General features: G+C 37.9%; 1 protein-coding gene across 2 annotated transcripts; it reads right to left on the minus strand.

Annotated features, from left to right (window-relative positions):
- Positions 1 to 18: 18 nt before the first annotated feature.
- Positions 19 to 21,866, minus strand: LOC105251674 (RB1-inducible coiled-coil protein 1). Of its 2 annotated transcripts, none has more exons than XM_025413790.1 (10): positions 19,824 to 21,866; positions 16,363 to 16,571; positions 10,776 to 11,064; positions 8,798 to 9,743; positions 8,496 to 8,707; positions 7,756 to 8,386; positions 6,034 to 6,783; positions 5,633 to 5,941; positions 4,266 to 5,126; positions 19 to 4,149 (listed from the first exon to the last, which is right to left on the minus strand). In XM_025413790.1, exons 1-10 carry the CDS (start codon positions 19,889 to 19,891, stop codon positions 4,030 to 4,032), a joined length of 4,395 nt encoding a protein of 1,464 aa, XP_025269575.1. In that variant the 5' UTR covers positions 19,892 to 21,866; the 3' UTR covers positions 19 to 4,029. The 2 variants fall into 2 exon arrangements, with proteins under 2 accessions (XP_025269575.1, XP_011256931.1); XM_011258629.3 differs by having other exon boundaries at positions 8,266 to 8,386; positions 19,824 to 21,851.
- Between the last annotated feature and the right edge of the window lie 786 nt (positions 21,867 to 22,652).

The raw sequence follows: 22,652 nt of genomic DNA on the forward strand, positions 1-22,652 counted from the left end.
CTAAACCTGCCGTTTAAATTAAGTAGCCGATAAAGTAGCCGAATAAAGTACCCGAATAAAGTACCAGAATAAAGAAACCGAATTTATTTTATACACAGTTATAGTTATTATATGATCCTTAAATTTCATCGAAATCTACCCCAGTCGACAATTAATTTCGCTCTTCTGCAGTTCTTTCAATTTTACGAAAGTATCAAATATTCAATTAAATATCCAACCACGTACTCCATTCGCATCTTTTCGCCAATTTAATCTAATTCAGTAATTAAAGTCAATTTTAGTCGCAAATCAACGGAGATGCCGCGAACTGATCTCGCGCGTTCTTGTCTTCTTAAAATTTACCTCTAAAACAATCCTCCGTATATTATTTACACACACGTATGCACGCATTCTCTCCCTCTCCCTCCCTTTCACATGATGAATGTGCGTTCACACACACGCGCACGTAATACAACCTTAATTTAATTTAATTTTAAAACATTTATCTTATTAATTAATTTCAATTATTTAAAAAACTTAGCCAAATCAAAGATCTTCCGCTATATATTTAGGCATACAAGAAAAACAAATCTCGTTAAAAATTGGAATCGTTATAAATGTAAAAGCGACATCTTTATGCTATTTGATACTTGTGTTTTTTTCGAATGTTTGTTCTTAATAATAGCCAATTTTGTATCTTGGAAACCTTTCCTTTTGGATACTCGATTACTTTTTTTTACAAGTTAACCAATATTAATCAATGCCATTCAATATTGATTGAAAATAGAACTTTCAATGAAGCAAAATCGATTACTCTCTAATCGAGCATATAAATATTTCAATAAATAATACATTTACATGATACACTGGCGCACCGCTTTGATATAGATTTAGATTCTTAATTTAATAAAAGCAAAATAAGATAATAATTTTTGAAACTAATTGATATCTCGTCAGAGTTAACGCAATCGTGCACAATCACATTTTGGGAAAAAGAATTCGTTTAATATCTTTTAAAAGTAAGAAATTAAAGTTAATCGATTGCATTTTAAAGCACTATCGCGCTTTATCTTATATCTCACATGATGCAAAAAAATTACATCAAAGTTGCACACAGATAGAGCTTTGAGATTCTTAGTGAAAATAAACAATACGAGTCGAAAGACGGTCTGTTGATATTAAATGTTTCTCGCCACTCTTCGAGTTGCAAGTCCAGTACAAGTAAAAAATCACGATATCGTACGCGCGGACACATCTATACAGCAAAATATTTATAGCAATAGAACATTCTTTCCATTCAAAGTGATGAGTATCTTTTTGAATAATTTTGTTTTTCGTCAATCTTCAAATGTGAATATATTTAAATTTAAATCTTAATAGCAAAATGTAGCTATTTGAAAGTATAATAGAGTCGCATATATATGTACATGCAAAAAAGGAAAACACAATCTACTCTTTTTCTCCGTGTTCGTTTTTTATATCGATAAAGTCGCTATGTATTTCTAAATATATTGCAATAAATCATTAATTTTCGCTTGTTTTTAACAGACACGTCTTTGATAAATGTAAATTTATAAAAATATATTTACAAAAAAAAAATAGAGAGAGAGAACGCTCCCGCTCTCCCAAAAGTTTAACCGAAAAATATTCAGTCGAAAGCATTGTGATATTTGAGCCTCGTGTCTGGAGTTTCAGTGCATCATCATTTTTTTGCCGCTATCAAATTTGCATACAAGTTTGGTCTAATAGGAATCGTAGCTAAATTAACGCGGAAATCACATACGAAGATCAATTGTACGACAATTCAAATTTTAAGAACTTTTCATCATCGTGGTGGCAGTAAAACGTGTTACTATTGTCATTATTTTCCTTTTCTACACGTGACAGTGGTATTATTTCAATGTAGAAGATTCTTTTTCCTTCGTATGCGATTTCGGACGACAAATAACGATAGTGAAGAGAGAAATGATGTTTCTGAGAAAGGAAGGAAGCTTCATCCATCCGTCTCCTAGGTATTAAAAACCCATTGTCTTATGCACATGTGTGCAGAGTAGAATGCGCGTGCGAACTGAAGACGAAAGAGTAATATTATTAGCTACTATTTTATGCATTCGCTAAACGTCCTTTTCTCAAGAGGAGTTCCATAGATAACTTAATATCCTATCGAACAGTTTATCTTACGTATCAGCATATTTTGCAAACCGTTTGCAAACTGGACATTCCGAATTTGCATCAATTTGAAATCGTCGCGAACAATGATCGTCGCCCTTCGAAGATGGACAAAATTAGATTTGCATTCCTTTTCATGAAAAGGAAAATAATATATCGTTTATACACCCTTATGTATTCTCGGTTACGAAGAACGGATCGTTGCTCGATGCCATTCGTGAGGAATTATTTAATTTAATTAAGTAGAAGTGACTAAGTAGAAGTGAAGTAGAACATGAAGCTAACAATCACAGCTATTGTACTGTACTGTACTATGAGTTACGCGTCACGAGAAACAATAGTAGTTAACAATATTTATAACGATACAAAATAATACAACTAAAAGAGCTTTTACGAATCGAACGATCCTCCGCGCAAGCGACTCTTGATGTAAAAGCGATGAGTATACTCGCGTGGACACCGGTCAAACAATTGAAAAAGGTATATATATATACATATACACTTACGTGTGTACAGTTTTAAAATTTGTCCTACGTAAAGCATGTCTCTTTTTCGGAGTCGAGTTTCCGACGGGCATTGCTTATAAACTAACATTTTCTTATAAAGTAAGTAAATTGGAAACGACACTGTGCAGCCTTTGTTTATTTCGTTAGAAACATTGGCTTACGTTTACGTATCTCTTAACCTCGTTGATATTTACTAAGAGACTGCGAAAGTGAATAATGAGAGAAGAGGGAGAAATGTGAAAGTGAATATATCTGAAAATATATAAAAAAGTGAAAGGACGATTCTCGCACGACAAAAACTACGCAAGGCATTGTTAAAAGAATCGTCGGAAATATACAATGTTGCATAGCACGGTCTCTTTGTATAAATATCCTAACATATTAGGTATAGTTGCGAAATTGCACAACACACAGTCGCGAGACACAATTTTTCCTTACAAAATTTTAGCCCCACTTTTAGAACCTGTGAGATATTCGATATTGCACGCTTCGTACAATAATGTGTATATGTAGGTGTGTGTTGTGTGTATGTATTTACTATGTGATCTTTATATATATAATTTTATACACACAACACACACACGCGCGCGGGCACACACACGTTTACATATGTATATATTATTTACCTAATGCGATTATACATGTATTTATAATACATAAACCGCACATTCTCCTATACTGGTTTTGTAAAACTTACAATTACGTTTTTTTCGTTTCGTATAATGCAAAGATAATTATCGGAGTGCGGAAAGAGAAAGCTGAACGTTGCCTGAGGGACTTGCTTTCGTCTTTTCGCATCGTACATTTAATATTGAAGTTAAACAATCTCTCTCTCTCTCTCTCTCTCTCTCTCTCTCTCTCTCTCTCTCTCTCTCTCTCTCTCTCTCTCTCTTTCTGTCTTTCATTCTATTGGTCAGCCTATTAAATTATTGAAAGAGAATCGTTGACGGCATTCACATCTCTTTGTTTTCTCATTTATAGAAAAAGAAAAGTCAAAGAATACAAATATCGTTTACGCTTCACAGTTAACCACAGCATTCGGCAAATATGTTTCACTCGTTTAAAAATTACTTATATCACAATAAAAAACGCCGGCGCATCCTTCTGCTTCAATTCACGTTTATCCAATTTGCACACACCTCCTCCTCTTTCATTATGGATAATCACCCCAATGTTTATCGATGTCAAGGATGCGTCTAAAGGCTCTGGCAGGTTTTAGCCTAGAGGTTTCCGGATGGTTTACAGAGACGTAAGTTCGGGATTTGCGTCCCGGGTAATTGGTCTCGTAACAAACGCGACCTGCCGATGCAAATCCTCGATCACAGCGCTTGTACTAGGCAAGAATCAAAGGGATTCTCGACGTTTAGTCTGAAATTTACGGTAGTTGACTCTTTGACAATGAACCCGTTTCCTCTGTCAATGCGCGTACATCTCGCGGTTTAGCGCGCACTCTGTAAAATTTCGTGCCACGTGGGACATGATACCGATTTTCATGCTGAAAATAAAACAAGAAAATGTTTTTTTTTTCCCCCTATTATTACATCCTTCGTTCCATATCATGGCGATACAGACTGTAAACTTGTCATGAATTGAATTTAATAGCAGTCTTACCTTTCTCGCGTGACAATATTCCTTATCGATCACTTCGGCGAGAATGCATTTCCGAGAGCCGCTTGAATTCATTCCTGCGTCCAGTGCGTCTACGTAGTCTGAATGAAGAAAATAAAGAGTCGAGGATTCCTGATACACTGCATAATTGCCATGAACAGTGTCCCAGACTACGAGTACCACATCACCTGGATTGCAACTGGTAATGGTGACGATCCCCTGTTGCACCATCTTGGCCACTTTTTCCGCGACCTTTTTATGTATATAAGAGGGAAGGGAAGGATGGAAGCATATGGATTTGGAAGATGATCGTCGACTTGGTTCTGGACTCGTAGCTGCATCTCGACTCGAATTAGAATCTGAAACTACCGCGACCGATGCATTCATGTCTCTATCACGATTTTCGGAGGGTAACAATGACGAGTCGATACTAAATAATCTCTTGGCTCGTTCCTTCAGCAACTCAATTTCTAAACGAATTTTATCCGTCATTAACGCTTCTACTTTAGCTTCGACTACCATTTTACTCGCACGTATTGAACTCAGTTCGCAAGACAGTCTCTTGTTATCGTTCTCGAGAATCTCAAGTCGTCTCGATAGATGAGCCAAATCATCGTCATTAGCCTCTAATCGTACTTTCTTTGATTCCGAGACCTCATCTTCATACTTTTCGGATTCTAGATCCTTGAAAACTTTCTCCAGATCGACTTGACTGCCATCTAACCGATTGTAGGTCAAATCCTTGCATGCTTCAGATTCCAGAGGGTATAGGGTATCTTTGTTTTGTTCCATGACCGTTTGCATTGTCTTCTCCGCGGTCTCTTTGTTTTCCAACCATGTTTTGTCTGTTTCAAGATTTTTCACCTACGTTTTCATAAATAAGAGATCAAGATATCGTAAAAAGAAAAAATATAAAGATATAGTATTCAAAATAAAAATATGTAAAATAATTTAAAACAAGTATTGAAAAACTTGGATTATATTAGTCACTCGTAGAAAATAGACAAATGTACGAAAACGTACGAAATAAAGATATATAAATTAATCTTGTCGATATTCTAAAAACTGAAAATCTAAGTACTATGCCAAAACTTCCAACGAGAGAAATATTGCAAATTAACTTGTATATCATAATATTGTTTGTACGTATGAAATTCATTTAAAGGTAAAATTCATTTATGCAAAAATTCTTTCCTCTATAAATAAAATAAATGTGTGTCCTGTTAGAGGATTATAAATCTGATGGAGATATATTAATATGGATAATTTTTTGTCGCATTTTTTCGTGAGTAGTATATATTTTTTCCTATATTCTTCAACACGTTTTGAAAATTATACTTGACGCATGTACAAATTACGTGATACGATACCTTCTCTTTTATCGTTTGCTGTATATCCGATGTCAATCCAAATTCTCCAATTAATCGATCCATCATATTCTTGTAACGTTTGCCCTGTTCGATCAACGCAACTGTTCTTACTCTGTACATCTCAATCTCTCTATTTTTCTCTTCAACTACTTCCTTTGCCAATTTTAATTCGTTATCCAATTTTGTCATGCAATCAGCCCTCTCCTTTTCTATAGCAGTACGAACTGCCATGGCGTTTTCTACCTTCATATCTTCCTTTGCTTGCTCTAAAATCGCCTCGTGATTCGCCAGCTCGATAACATCTGTCCGCTGAAAAAATCAAAATAATAATCTTTTGCACTTTTCTCCGCTTTATTTTCCATAACAATAGCATAAGTATAAAATGACGATTGATTATTTACCTCGATCCTTTCTAAACTAGAATCACTAGGACTCCTTTCCATGGTGGAAGCGGCCATTAATTTGAAGCGACTTCGAATGGTTTCCAATTCCGTCTTATATTCTATTTGGAACTTATCAGTCACCTCTTTCATTATTCTCTCCTGATCGTTGCGAGCAGTGATTAGATTCTCTTCCAATTCTTGAATTCGTTTCTGACATTGTGTCAAGGAATTCGTCAGAGAGGTAATCTCGAGAAACTTCTCATCATTCGCCTTCTTCATAGCCTCTTCCTTATCTATACGCGCTTGTTCCAATATTCTCGAATAATCCTCAAGTTGCTGGTGTAGACGAGTCTGTAAGTTCCCTCTTTCAATCTGTTCGTCCTCCAGCTTTTGACGCATTGTGGCCACCAGTCGTTCGTGCTCCGTTAATTCTGTCTCCTTTTCTAGAAGATTATGCTTAAGCGTGCAAATTTCTTCCTCGTGGCTCTGTATCAGCTTCTTGACATCCGTTATTTCAAACTCATGCTCGAGCGTCAATTCTTGCTCGCGCTCTTGAAGACGTCGATCGCATTCTCGCGAGTATAAAGATAATGCCACTCGCATGCGCTCCGTCATCTCGGCGAAACCGCTCTTGTCCTTGTTGGATCGCTCTCGCAGACTCGTCAATTCCTTCCGAACGAAATTCAATTCTTCGCATACAACTATCTTCATAGTTTTTAGAATGGATTGCAACCTTTCCACTTCCTCGCGAGTATTACCGAGATTTTCCTGAAATGTCGATATCAGAGATATTCCAATAAACACATCCAAGAATTCACATTTCATAGAATTATTCGCGACTATGTATACGCGCGTGCACACATAGTCGAGAAAAATTTATGCAATGCAGAAACATTTCATCCTTTCTTTTAAATTTTGACTCACACTAGATTTGTATAAATTTGCAAATATTACGCAAAATTGCAATCATTTTAATTTAAAACGAATGTCTTTGTGAAAGCGATTGCGTAGATGAGTTTAATGGAATTTTGAAGGAATCACGTGTGGATCAAGGAATCAGGAAACGAGTGCGACGCCAGCTATCCTGTAAAAAATCAAGATGCACGCATATATATATATATATATATATATATATATATATATATATATATATATACATACATACATACATACATACACACACACACACACACACACATATACATATATATATATATATATATATATATATATATATATATGCGCATGCACGTACTTGACGCACACGTGTCTAAAATTTGAATCCACTATATTTGTGCAAGCGATACAGAGAAATCAGTTGAAAGCGCATTAAGATTTAATTCGATTGGTTTGAGCGATTACAAAATACAAGAAGCGATACATACGATATTCATGTCATCCATCACGAATCAAATTGCATATAGTCAATTTTAATAGCTCACTAACAAATATAAGGATAACGATTAAAAAATATGTGGAAATTATAAGAGATAAACACGAGTACAAAAGCGAATAAACATGAACATCCATGTAAATGGAATATCGAACAATATTTTCGATATTTCGATGCAGAACGGAGGAAAAAAAGAATAAACAGAGATAGGATAGAGAAAGAGAAAACATACATTTGTACATTTTAGAGGCATGATAGGGGTAATGGTAAAGGACGAAGACAGTACTTGATGGAACGTTTTACGACTACAAGAGTTGTCTGTTAGCGAGCTGTAAGTCGTCCAGTACCTGAAGGAGGGACATGATAGCCTGATGCTGGCCGTCGGCAGGATGCTCACTGAGACTGCTCGGCAGAGATTCGTCCATGTAAAACTCAGTACCCATAAAATCGGTAGCGCCTACGCCGACAGAGGGACTGCTACCACCGCTACCGGACAACGGATGATGATAATGATGCTGCTGGTCGTCGCACATGACGGAGGACCGTGGCAAGGAGGAGGGATTCGGACTCAAGGAATGCTGCTCCTCGAGTGGTAAAGCGTCGCGATAGTTTGAGAAGCCACTCGCGCCGTTACGGAACAAACAGACAGAGGAATCAACAGCGCCATTCTCCACGCACTCAGTCAGCGGACTCAGTTGCACTGGGCGCTCACTCACGGCGGACAGGCTGGGAAATTGGAAAGAACCAGGTTCGCTTGACGTGGACGAACGGGTCGTTAGATCCGCGACTTTTGAATTTAACGGGGAGACGTTAGTCGAGGTCGACGAAGCGGGGGACACGCTTCGTGAAGCACCAACCTCCAATTGCTTTTGCCGCTTCTGTTTCGCACTCTCGAACACGCCGGGCTTGGTCGCGTCAGCGCCGGCCTGACCGATCTTTTCAAACTCCTCTGTATCTGTTTCGGATTCAAAGTCCCCTCTGAAAGTCAATAGCATAATCGTGATGCTTGCGATATTTACATAATCTATCTATCTAATATTTTATCTATGACGCAACGTAACGTTTTTTTTTTATCAAAGATTGTTACCTGTCGGACAACATTGGCGCTCTACCGCGTTCTTGTTCCTTCGCTGGAATGCTCACCGATGTAGCATCCTTTCCCTTAATATCGTCGCTGCTGCCCTCGGTAAAGCTTTTGGATAAAAAGAAATGTGTGATGTTGTTTAAATCGGGCGTAGAGATGGTTAATGCCAAGTCCGGAAGCTGTGACCTCAATGATTCCATGTCATCCGCGGTCAGCTAATCAAGCATTAAAAAGAATAAAAACTGTACGATAGGCGTACGATATATTTCAACGATGATTAATGAAAAGATTCTAGTTTAGTTTACCTTGGGCAGTCCGTTGTCAAAAACGGAAGGTGCTTGCGTCGCGAAAGGCGGCGGCGTATCCTCCAGGCCCGGAAAGAGGGTGTTCAAAAAGTGACCGTTGAATTTGCTCTGAAACTCTCGTCTACGTGCTAGCTCTTCGCTGTGAACTGTCAACAACTGGCAAGCCAAATTGCTGGCCCATACGAGAAAAGCTTGCGAGAACGTGCGCCTTCTTACCACTTCAATTACCGCGCTTATATACATTTCCGGAGCCAAATGAATCTGCTGGAGTACTTCCAGATGTCTCCTCAATCGTTTCAGGCTTTCGTGATATATGATCAACTTGTTGCCCACTTCTACCATCTTATTTTCCACATACATTATCCATTTGAGACGATGATAGATGTTCACCGAGAGCTCCTCCTTCGCCTTGGTACATCTGCGACGGATATCGCGCAACTGGTTGTGATTCTGCAACATGACGAGCAATTGTCGCCGATGGGAAGTGCAAAGATCGGGTAGGACGCTTGCATCGCCCAGATTACTCGCGCGATTCTGATTCTGTAAAAAACCCTGAGCCAATTCGCCTTGTTCGTGAACGAGTCTCTTGGTCTGCACCATTAGCTGTTCTAAGGCGAACAGTCTCTCGCCCAAGCCCTTAATTTCTTTCATGTCTTGCTTGTTGGCATTGTCGATGGCCGCGTTTACTTCGGCTTTCAAAGCTTCCATCAATCGTTCATCGAATTGCTCTAAACCACGCGAACATTGATCCGCCACTTGTTCTAGGCTGCTCTGATTGTCCTTAGCCGAGATCCATCGAAGCAGACTAAGCATTTCCCCGGGATTCTCCGAAGCGGGCTCAGAAGATTGACTGGGTTGATCATCCGGACTCAATAGGCCCTCCGCTTGGGCTCTCAAAGCCGGCAGAATAGGAATTTTTGCGAGAGTACCAAGATCGGCACTAAAACTGCAATACAATTCGTTTTTTCACGCATTAATCTTTGTCACTTAATAATATGGAGAACATCAATTTAAATATCTGATTTTATTCATGCGAAGGCACAACATTTTCAGAGAAGAATTTAAAAACTTGAATCAATGTGCTTACAAATTGGGATATTGTCATGAGGAGTATTTTTGGCTATATATATATGTTTGGCAAACACATATATAAACTATCAACTCCGATGCACATATTTTTGAATAAAATTAAAGTGGTAGTCACATTTAATTACCGATTAGCAATAAATAATGATAATTGAAATGGCGATGATTAATAATGATAATCAAAGTTATGATAATTAAGGCGTGGATTCAATACCAATTATATCCCATTATAACTAAAATAATTGTTTAGAGCAATGTTATTACATTAACTTAACTTCTTATTGAGAAAAATTGATTCACTTTGTAATGCACCCTAAATCTGTTAATCTCCTCTATTGTTAATCTCCTCTATTATTGTTAATTTTTATTCATCGTATTTTCCTCCCTCTCAATTTTATTCGGCACTAAATCTAAATCGGATAAAAGAGACCAACAAATTTTTTCAACTTATTTTTGCAACTTATTCGTAGCATTCAATGTAACTGTGTCAATTACAATAAATGTCGGATTTGGAATTTTGCGATTATAAATTATAAATTATTATATAGCACGATAATCAAAATAAACGTAAGACATTATTTCTATAAATTTATCTCAAAGAAGAAGATTCTTTTATAACATCTACATGTTGGATTTAATGACTTTAATGAATCTTAATTTATATGTATATCGCATTTCATAATGCTCATCGTGTTATAAAATAATAATAATTTAATCTATCATTTAATTTGTTGATTAATTAATACACCTATTGAGAAATTTCTATATATTAATTACAACTTATTGATATGAAAAACTTAATCACAGGATTAAGAATAAAATATAGGATTCTCCCCCCATTCACCATCTTCGCCTTCGCATTAATGAGATAGATGCGATAGAAAAATCTTACTTGTCGAGGAGATCCGTATGTTGCTGCCTCTCAGCGAGATACAAAACAAAGGCTTGTTGGAATTGCTCGGCTCGCGATTGAAACATTTGTGTGATATCTTCGAGATTTGCAACTACCGCAGCCCAACCCTGCTGTTGAAGATGCTGATCATGAACTAGCTTCTCGCAGATTCTTGTCTGTTCTCGTGCCAGACCACAACATTGTTGAGCCAGATGGGCACGTGCACAAAGAGTCTGATAGGTGGCCGGCATTGCCAGCGAAGCATCGATCTGGGTCTGAAGATCCACATCTGATAAAAAAAATTAACGTGTGTAAATTATAATTAATAATATATATTGAAATTGTAATTAATATATATGGAAATTGTAATTGTGGAATATATACGAAATTATTATTATTACAATTAATATAAAAAGTTATAAATGGTTCCACTTTTTGAAAGTTTTTTTAACATTTTGCAAAATTTAATAATAGCACAAAGCATTATACGTTATATTTTATAAAATAATGCACTACTTTTTTGAAAAAATTGCAAACATTATATGCATAAAAAATTGGTATCTATATTTATAGGTATCTAATAAAATACACATTTTTTCGCGTTTTAATCCAATTCCTTTTAAGAGAGAATGTTAAAAAAAAGTTATGCTTGTCTCCCGTCCCCTCCCCCCTAATATATTATACAATATATTAACCGTTTAAATTTCGGAAACAAAAATTTTCTCTTTTTTCTTAACGTTATATATCACATACTATTCTTGAATGAGAATCGACGCATAATATCTGTTAAATATCTGGAGATGCGTGCAACTTGGCAAGTCGTAAATAAAATTGAGATATTCATCATGACTCTATATCTGGTTTGTAAAACAAAGGTACAAGTGGCTGTAAATTTAAATTCGAACTTGTTGTTGATTATACATTATAAGCGTCAAAAACAAAAAAAAATGTCTTACGCAATAATAACGCGAAATTGACGAGTCTGTCGCAACAAAACGGGAATTTGGTGCACTGAATCGGAAATCAAAAAGCAAATCGAGTAGCAGGTGTATAATTGATCGACGAAGTTTGCCAAAGAGCGTAATCTTGGCACGCGATGAAACTCCAAGGTCGATGCGATGTGTATCGCTTCGATATTTTACAGTAATCTTACGTCATTCTGTTAGATCTAAGAGGCGAATTATAAGAACGAGATTACGAGCGAGATTAATTCACGTGCAAAAAGTCGCAGGAGAAAGCGCAAAAAAAATTTATCGTCAGACAGAATAAACGGAATAAAAAATATTATAAAATAGGAGAAAAAAATTGCGATGCATTTATGATATCTAGATTTAGATCATAGTTTGCATATTCTATCGCACATATTCTATGATAATGCACATACATACTTATGTATGACCGATGCCGAACTCTATATCGCCGTTCGAGTGACCCTACTGATTTGCAAATGCAAAAATATCATTATGCACAATTGAACAATCAGCACGAGATGCCGCAATATTATCAAACTCGAAAGTTGAATCGCCATCGACGGATATCGCGAACAAGGAACAAATATATGCCGGATGTAATTATTATATTGTGTTTATCGAAACGTTTGCACTATTCATAAAGCACACGCGCAATGTGCAGATTAATAATCAGGAATCTTTTGGATATGAAATTGAAAGTTATAATTTATTATAATTCCTAACGGTGATTAATTATTCTTTATACACATATTCATTTTTCTATTTCCTCCCTGAGCACAATGCGGCGGATTTACGACGTATTAGAAACATGAAAAAGCACTCAATGTATTTCTTTGATCTCGCGTATGACAGTTAAAATATCTATTACAATTTTGCTCATCATTTGTGCATCATTTATAAGGATAACTTTGACAATTCCTATTCCTTTCGTATTCATTTTCATTATATTATATTTCTTCGTATTTCTTTTTATTATATAATGTAACAAAAAATATTATAAGCACGATAATAGCATAATAATATTTTCTTTTCGTATCTTTTTTAAATAAATTTTTAAAAATTTTAAATGCATTAACAATTTTCTTCTTCATTTCTTAATAGAAATAATACATATTACAAAATATGCTCATTCATCATCTTCCATTTTCTTACGTAGTAAAAATCAATAGTGAAAAAAAATTCAATATTTGAATTTCTTGTCAACATTAAATATAAACACATTAATATCATCAATATTTGAACTAATTGTAAGATTTGCAATTACATTTTAATGTTTTTATAACTTTCTATGTGAGCAGGTGTAATATATTTCGCAAAACAATATTAGCGCACTTTTATTTATATATTTTGATATAAAAAAAAAAAAGATTCAATAATTTTTCTAATCCTGCTACTGCTGTGCTATATCGATGTGCCATTGCGAAATATCACGACGCTATTTTCAAGGAGCATATTGCTCGATGATAAAAATATAATATATGATACGAGACAATAAGAACGTGACAAATAATCAAAGACAAAAAAGTCGAATAATTCTGTGCAATCTATCCAACGCATAGCATACGATTGCAAATGATCTCTTTTTATTTATTGACAAAACTTATTTAATCTAAATAGTAATTATTATTTACATAACATGTTGGAGCATGACAAGATGTTGACACTAAAAACATAAGTTCATCTATCGGGCATTACTGTTTTCGCATTGCTTCCGTACAACGCAATAGTAGTATCTTCAAGAAAACCTTGGCTTATCTATCGCAACGAGACGTGCATATCGTATAATTGTAAAAGAAAATATCGCGTCACACACGCAGATAATTACATTAAATGCACGTATATTTAGCAATATATTTCTAAATTAAAAAAAAAAGCTACGTGTCTTAATAATATATTTGTTACACAAGTACAAAAGCTGCAAGGATATATCGACTATATTGTTATAACGTTATGATATTTAGATCATTATTCATGCACTTGCTCGCATGCACACTCATATACACGCGCACATATATAGCTTAATGTAGGCATCGACTCAATCATATGTTATTTATTTTTTGATAGTTTTGATTAGTTCGCCAAAATACTATCCAAGGTTTCGTAAATTTGCGCGGATCGCGTTTTATCAGAAATAAAGTTTGATTAAAGATAAATGTTGAGAAAAATAAACTTTGTTTATTGAAATTTATCGAGAAAAATTGAGGATAATTATAATGCTAGAAGAGATGGAGCTCGTAAAATATTACATTACAAAAGTATTATAAAAGTCATATTGCGAAAAATGCAATTTTGTTCGCATCTCATTCGCCTGCCAACGAGAATCAGCTAATTGGGAATTTAATAATTTAATAATTGATAAGAAAAAATTACTCTCGGATTAAATCTAATCGCGATTGATTAAGATGCGCCAGTAAGAGAAATTCCTTTCATCGCGCGCGAACCCCACACACACACACACGCACAAATTATGAATTACTGACAAATCGCTACGTAAACAAACAATCGTTTTATGTCTTTTGTTTTGTTTTTGTGTCACGGTCGAGAATCTATCATTTGGTTCGAGAATCTATCATTCATCAACATTGAAAAGATAACGTTCAAAGCCTATTCAACGATAAGCAGCTATTCTGATACTTTTGTCATGTTTTACGATCGATGACGGAAGCACTCTTATAAAGTCCTCTAGTCAGCTGACCACTCCAATGTGTCACGAGGTATCTTCGATTCTCGATAAACCATTCTATTCGAGGGGCTTAGTGTAACGCGATATTTCAAAACAACGACCGCCTCAATGTCATCTTTGTAGAGAAAAGACTGACAATTCTAAATTCAATTTAATTTTAAATTTTTAAAGTTGAATATCTCTCGAGATACTTTTTTTGTATAATAAATTTTAATGATTTCAATATTTTTTACAAGTATATATTTAAACATTACAATCTACCTATGATCTATATCGTGTGTATTCGTTCAAAAAACGCCAACAATTCGATATAAAAAAGTCACAATCATCGAATCTGTTTGTCTATAAAATTGTACCTTTGCATCTAATAAATTTTTACATGTCATACTACACATCCGTCTACATGACATAATGCAATCGACTATAGAAATTTTGGCTATAATTTCACAGACCTTTTTTTTGCAATCTCACCTCTCTTATGTTTTCGCTTCTTGACAGAGACAAACGCACAATATCGCGACGAGAAGAAATTTTGAAGTACGATCTGTAGAACTAAAGTTGCTTCGAGTACTTTCTCGACACGACTCGTCGCAACTTGGGCAAATATGACATTTAATTTTTGCGACTCGCGAAAAAGCGTCATGCCGTCTATTTAGCCGGCCTAGTTTCTAGTGTTGTATGCAACGGGAGCTGGTGTTGTCACGAGTCGTCGAGATGCAATTACTCACGCTCAACCGGAAAGGAGAACCGGATGATTATCCAATAAATAATAGAATCAGGTCAGACAGTTGATTATGGGACTCGTTAACACCACGGGTCAAAGTTTCGCAGTGGCAACATCTATGACCTAACTCGGACAATCGCGCCAAGTCTTCGCTTACAAGATGATGTAAAGATTCTACCAGATGCATAATGCGTATCTGTTACCGTTTTACACATTGGTTTCGCGCGAGTCTAATTTACGCTCGAATCACGAGTGTAGAAATTTGCGACAAGTATGCAAGTATAATTGTTTATATAATTTACTATTAATTGTAAATCGCATCTCTCGTGTCTTGTGATACATATGCGCAATTAGAGAAAAAGAGAGAACGAGTACAGTAATATAGCGACTCGCGCGCACACGGTAATCTAACGGTACAAGACAAAGAAGAATAAACGAAAGAAAGTATAAAATAAATGCATATTTTACGAAACCCAATTTTGAGAAATTAAAGATAATTATCAATACGAGAGGAAAAATGCGTTTCTATCGGAAAAAAAAATATATCGCGTCGGTCATTCTTTCTCCATTATATGACAAAGACTTGAAGAAACTGCGAAAAAAAAGATGACATATGTCGATACATAAAAAAAATTAACTTTGGATCTTAAATTCTTGATATTTCTTTAATAATAATTTCCGATTTCTTCTTTTTCGAGTAGACAAAGACTTTCATCATTTATCATTTTATCGTATGATTTTCTGTCGATGAAGCGAGCAATGTCAACTGTCAACGAGAGAAGCTGATATTCCACAATTTTCGGCTTAAAAAAATTAATTATCCGCATTTATAATAATGTTAAAAATTAAGTTTACGTCATCATCGGGCATCTCGAGTGAATTCACAAAATTGCGTTACGATAAGAATTAATTTGATGCAAGATAGATGCTAATTTAAATATTATCACAAATATTATACGAGCGATAATATATATGTCATTATTATTGAAACAATTTGTCTACAAAAATGACGATAATAAAGAATTGCACAAAATAATGAGAAAAAAATATTATGTATGCTATAACATTTGAAAATAAAATTTGATTGTCATAACAAACATGTCGTTACCGATACATGTAAAAATTACACAAGCTGATGCTTCAGCGCGCAATATTGTGAAATCACTTTTATATATGCGCTAGTAAAAGAGATTTTTTTTCGTTACTTACCGGAACCGTAATCTATACTCGGTGTAGGCGGAAGACTACTCTCAATGGCAGCCTTGCTAAACAGATAGATCGGATTCGTGTCGGTTCCAGCCGAGTAAGAGCATACACGTGCATTGGGTTCTAGGCACTCGCCTCCGCTCATAAGCAGTACCTGATGCGTCGCTACTACGCCGCATTCCCTCTCGATCGCCTCCATCAGCTGGCTCACGCTACACAGAAAAATATTAATTACGCACCAATACAAGCGTAATAATTTATGCTCTTAAATGCGCGAAATAACGATTTAAAGAAACTTTTTCTTTCAACTTTATACAGCTGAGATATTTTTTGTCGAAATAATTATCTCTCTCAAGTCAAAGAGTTTCAACTTTTTTCAAGATTTTTCGCTATTCTCGTGTAACGCGATAAAAGATTGTCGTTAATTCGCGAAACGATTGCGTTTAGTTTTATTTCAACAAGTGACACAATGCTCGGACAATACATGCGAATATTTAAACTGGCGCTACTCGTTAATATCCCGCACAAGGTCAATTGACGGATGAAGAAGGAATATTTTTCATCGGAGTAAAAGGAAATATGCGTATTAATTATAAAAGAATGAAAATGATTCCATTACATTGCCAAGATTAAAATTGAGGAGCGAAATTCTGCTCTTCGTAACGCGTTATTCGAGATGTAAAATGTCCATTAGTTGTGTGTGTAGAGAGTGTTCTCGAAATAATTGATGTTTCTAGCACGCAATACTAATATATCTCTTTCCTCCAATTTCTCGTAATTCTATTCTTTTTCTCGCTATAAATCGAACATCGGTTAACGAACGATTTAAAGTTTTCGGATTATGCCACGCCATATATCGATCAAATGCTTCGCGTTGGCGCGAGAGAACAGGCGCAAGAGCAAGAGCGGTATATCGCCAGTCACATTTGCAGTTGCGCTACAGCTGATTACGATACGTTCAGTTGCGCGCGCGCGCGCGCGTCACGTCGCGCCGATTCTCGAGACTGCGTGTCGTCGAGCTGGGCACGTCATGGCTCGTGCCGCGACTCAAATTTCACGCGACACGTTCGTTGTTGCAATTTTGTTAACGCGGATCGACATTCACTCGTCATATTTTTCTCCTTTTACGTATGCGGAGACGTATTTTGATATCAACAGTTATACATCGTTCGAGTCGGATCAAATTTAAAAAAGCATTATATTACGAAAAGCAAGTTTTATATCTTATTTCTTTTCCTTCTTGCATGTACAATCGTTCTCTTTTCAACTTTTACAACATCGATTATCCTATATAGTCCATCCACGTAATATCGTATCATTTCTCAAGTGTAGAGTTACAAGTAGAGCGAGATTAAACCGAGTAGAGAAAAAAAAAGTCCTTAGTCATTTTTCGCAATAATTGATGAGAACGTAATGTAAAGAATCCCATTGTTATGAAAATTGCGCAAATTGGTAGAAAACTTTCTAACGAAAAAATCAATATACGAGATTATATTTCGCGTAATAGGGCGTAAAACTACAACGAAAAATTATAACGACTGTGCAAATAATACACGCATATATATCGTTAAGTAGCTGTTGTTAATTAATTTTACTATTATACTAATTGCAAATATATTTGACTCAAGCGGGAGAAAACGCCCGCGCATTCCCGAGATTGTATCAATAAAATAAATACCGATATTTACACCAATTGCGTGTCGCGCTAATAATAAAAAGTTGTCGATTATTGGCGCGTCTGATTTCCTTTCGCGCGGTATCCTTATATTATTAATTACGCGAAGCAAGAGCGGACGTAATCGAGCGAAATAAATGCTGCCGTACCGATCATCGTATTACCGATCTCACGACGGGATTATCTAGTTTTGCGTTTAATCGTGACGCTGCAATTAGGCCGCAGCGTATTTACTCATTCACGCTTAGCCGCGCAGCCGCGATTACTAAGCAGGCGCGATGAATAAAAGCAAGGGAGGCGAGAGCGGGGGCGGGGTCGGGGGCAGGAGCGCCCTCGCGAATTGACACAGATCGTTAATTGCTGCGACACAAACGGGGCCGTTGACCGTCTCTCTATCTTAATCCACAAATAGCATATCCGAAATAAACTCGGGAGTAAACATTGAGACTTGGATGGAATAGTAGGACGGAGAAATTGCGCGATAAAAGCACAAGTGCTGGAAACTGTAGCAATTATCGGTCGGAAGCGACATTAGTTTAAATTATATTGTACATGACATAATTTCTCCCCTCTCCCTCTCTCGGATCTAGTCGACAATTTTTTGCTCAATTTATCTCGGACGTTGATAGAATATGAAGAGAGAGCAACGTAATCCGTCTTTCTTGGAACGCTGCGCATTAAAAGCTTGGCCGAGCTTGTACATGCAACCTGATTCGGCATGCGTGATACGTTACAAAACGGACGGTGCATCCGGCCAATATTATTTTCATAATCGCGTGGGAATAATTCTCAAAAGTATATATGCATGTATATATATATATATATATATATATATATATATATATATATATATATAGAAAGAGAGAGAGAAAGAGAAAAGTGGCGCGTTGCACCGTTATCGGAAATGAGATTTAACGTTTCCGATGCATTTAATGTGCCGATACAATCATTTTATCTGTTCTTCATTACATCCGCTGAAGATTATTTTCCTCCTCGTTATTCCTCTCGTCAATGATCTCAATCGATAACGATGGTGATAATCCTTTCTCGTAGATGAACAATGTATTTTTTTTTCTTTTTTAACTAGTTACGATTATTTTACATTCCTGCTAACAAAACGTCAAATTTAATTGTCTATTAAAAAGAAATACCATTATAATCGGCATCGACAACTAAAAATGCAACAAAGGTGCCGAAAGAGTTTGCATCATGTGCGCGTGTTACGTACGCATTAGAGGGAGAGCTTGGCCGAGTTCCGATCATCGGGTCAAACTCGTGCGCGTCAACTCACACCCACGTGTACTGCGCGCGCGCATTTCTTTCAACATATACGTGTGCGTGCGTACATGTTATTTTCGGCGCGAGTATGCAGTCATTTAGGACGAGGTGCTACTCGTAATTCCGAAAAACTTTCGGAGAAGCGCGCACAATTCAACGCAACGTGTCACATTTTTGCAACTTGTTGACTTTTGGCGGATTCTCTTGGATTCGCGCTAAAGCAAAATAATTTCTTACCTCAAAGATGCGACCGAAAAAGAGACAAGCAAAAGTAATAAATCGTACATGCATACACGCACGCATACTTTGTAAATGTATCTTTCAGATTTATACATTGGTCTTTCTTCTCTCTCTCTCTCTCTCTCTCTCTCTCTCTCTCTCTCCTCTCTCTCTCTCTCTCTCTCTCTCTCTCTCTCTCTCTCTCTCTATTCATTTCAAACTACGCTATTAGATAATGAGAAATACATTGTCAAACAATCTGTAACATGATAAAATCTACAGTATAAATTACCTTTCTAGAGCCAGCTTGATGTCGAAGGTGATGGTAGTGCCGGTATCAACGTGGAAGATGTAGAGCATCGTGGAGCCGGTCAAGTAGCCAACGACAGAAGTGTGTTTATCTCGATGTATTCGCCTTCCTTCTCGGCACGGGCCCCGTCAGCGGCAGGGGAGGCCCGCGGCCTCGACGGTTCCCCTAGTCAGCTCGATCGGGGCCGTACCCCACGTTCTTGATCGTTCGCGAGGACGGCCCCCCCGAGACTATGCCGCATCGATCAACGCGATTCTCGACGTTGCTCTCGAGACGAAATCCCGCTACGTCCCGGGTCGCGCGATATCATCCAGATTTCTCGACGACTTGAAATTTTAATCGGGCTTTCCTAGCTTTCGTAACTGCCCGAGAATCTTTTTCAAGGTTTCGACTCTCGATCGTCGAGAGAGAAATTCCGTCTCCCCTTTGCTCCCCTTTACGATCGCGGAAGATTCTTGGAAAAAGTGCGGGTCGGAGTAAAAAACGGGACCTTGTTCTTTGTTCCAAACTCGCTCCCGCTTCTACCTACAGAGGCGAGAAACACCGGTCGATCGCGTCGCCTCGTAGACCTCGTACGTACCTCAGGTTATAATCTTGGCGCGATGCAGCTTGCGAATCGCGTCGTCTTTATCGAGCACGATCGTTCTACAAACGCATCGGACATTTAACATCGCGGCAGGCGTGCAAAATCCTTCGCATCTCCTCGAAAAGAGAGCGAAAGTTCGAGAGAGAAAGCGAGTTTCGGGGCTTACGAGGTTAGGTTAGATCCATCGAACAAATATCGATACGTTTCGTTTTTTACCTCCTCGACCGCCTCCTCTCGTCCTCCGAGTCCGTGGAGCCGTCGTCGACGATCGATTCGTGACAGCGGAGCCAGGACGACGTATCGACTCGATCGACGACGCGCTTTTCCCAGCGTCGACGCGACGTAACTTTTCCGGAAAACGCGCGCGCGCCTGGCGGCCGATTCCTCTGGCGTCGCGGGTCGCGGCGAACGCCGTGCGTATCGCGTTTACCGTCACGTAGCCGCCTCGAATCAGCTGCTCGACAAAACAAAGCACTCGCGCGCCGCGTTCCACGACTGCGACTGCGATCCCGCTCTCTCGCTCTCGCACTCGCGCTCGCGCTTCTCCGTCTTCCTCTTTCCTCGACACGAGCGACACTGTCGTTCACGTTGGCGACGATCACAAAGACGTTGGTGGCAAATTTACGCTACGATTTATAGGACGATGCACAATGTAGATTTAATATTAATAGCCGCCTATTCTTGGCTATCCCGTCCCGTCTTACGCACGAGGGGCGACGAAAGTACCTCGAGCGACACGCACACGCACACACACGCGCACCCACGACGCACAAACGATGCTACGATGCTGCGCCTCCGTCGTCGCACAGTCTATGCGCAGAACCTTCGCGTCGCACCGAACAAAGAGACTCCGCTTTCCACAACGACGCAGCTCGCTCCGTTTCCTCTCGTCGATATAGGCGAACGGCCAGAGACTAGTAGTTGGACAGCGGCCAAGAATGCGTCGGTCGAGAATATATAATTAGACGCGAAAAGGAAAGATTAGAGCAGGTAGGAGAGAGAGAGACGGCCCAACTCCGCGCAGCCCCGTTCGACGTTGCGCACCAACTAACGCGGAGCGTCGCCAGCTGTTTACCGTCGAGCGGCGAGCCGAACACAGCCGAGCACGGCGGACGGAACGGCCAATGGTGGGGAGAGAGATCCCGATCGCGCACGCGCGCACGTGCCACATCGCGGTGTTCTTGACGTTTGACGAAGCGCGAGCGCTTCGCCAGTGACGGCGAACGTATGATATTGGACGAAATTTTCTCTCGTTCCATCACATCTCTTTTCGCTCTTTTACGTAAATATACCATTTCTCTCATTTTCCAAGTTTGATATCAAAAAGCCAACACGTGCACGCTCGATTTATAAACGACGACAAACGCTGCGAGACTTTGCACGAGAAATGAGCGCGCGATCGCGGTTTTTCCGTATGACTATTTATTACATCAGATTACATCTTTCCAACGATAAAAGACCTTCTATTTCCGACTTGAAAAAACCGAGAGAGGGTATTCCGCAAATTTACACGAAAATAGTTATTTTTTTACACGCGAGTCAAGGACGACCGAGATGAAATTACCTCGGGTAAAACGTATATATATATATATATATATATATATATATATATATATATACTATATATATATATATATAGTATATATATATATATATATACTATATATATATAATAATATACATATATATGTATATATATATATATATATATACATATATATGTATATTATTGGATTAATGCGGCAGAATTTAGCGATCGCGACGCACTCGATGCCGCGACTAATTAGAATACAATGAGTCTAGACGCACATTCGAATTTTAATTCGAATCTGTAAATGTAGTTTATTGCGTCGCGAATAGTCGAGCGACGCAGTAGAGGCCGATCTTGATGGACTTGGCGTTGTAATTGCACATGCAGCACGTGGCAGCTGATAAGGATGTCGAGCTTGTGCTAAATGTGTGCGTATTAGAAGAACTGCGCATGTAAAAGTGCAATCCTGTCGAGACGTCGAGAGAACGATTCTCTCGCCGACGTAGCGACATCATTTTCTTTTCGAGAAAGTAAAATACGGACGAATGATTTATCAGTTTGTATAACTTGTCCGTCCATACGTCGGAGATTACGCGACGCGTTTGCAACGCGTGTTCCGGATGCTTCCGAAAAGATTTACGATTTACGATGCGTAAAAGGGGCGCGTAAATTCGATAGACAATTATTTGGTATA

The sequence above is a fragment of the Camponotus floridanus genome, unplaced genomic scaffold (genome assembly GCF_003227725.1).
Source record: "Camponotus floridanus strain SB8 unplaced genomic scaffold, Cflo_v7.5 scaffold7, whole genome shotgun sequence".
Classification (NCBI taxonomy): domain Eukaryota; kingdom Metazoa; phylum Arthropoda; class Insecta; order Hymenoptera; family Formicidae; genus Camponotus; species Camponotus floridanus.

Bases quoted from the DNA above. Each gene is read 5' to 3' on its own strand.
- LOC105251674 (XM_025413790.1), bottom strand. From the start codon at position 19,891: ATGCTCTACATCTTCCACGTTGATACCGGCACTACCATCACCTTCGAC. The intron at 9,744-10,775 runs GTAAGATTTTTC...ATTGTATTGCAG, and splicing joins CATACGGATCTCCTCGACAA to TTTTAGTGCCGATCTTGGTA. The intron at 8,708-8,797 runs GTAAACTAAACT...ATGCTTGATTAG, and splicing joins TTGACAACGGACTGCCCAAG to CTGACCGCGGATGACATGGA.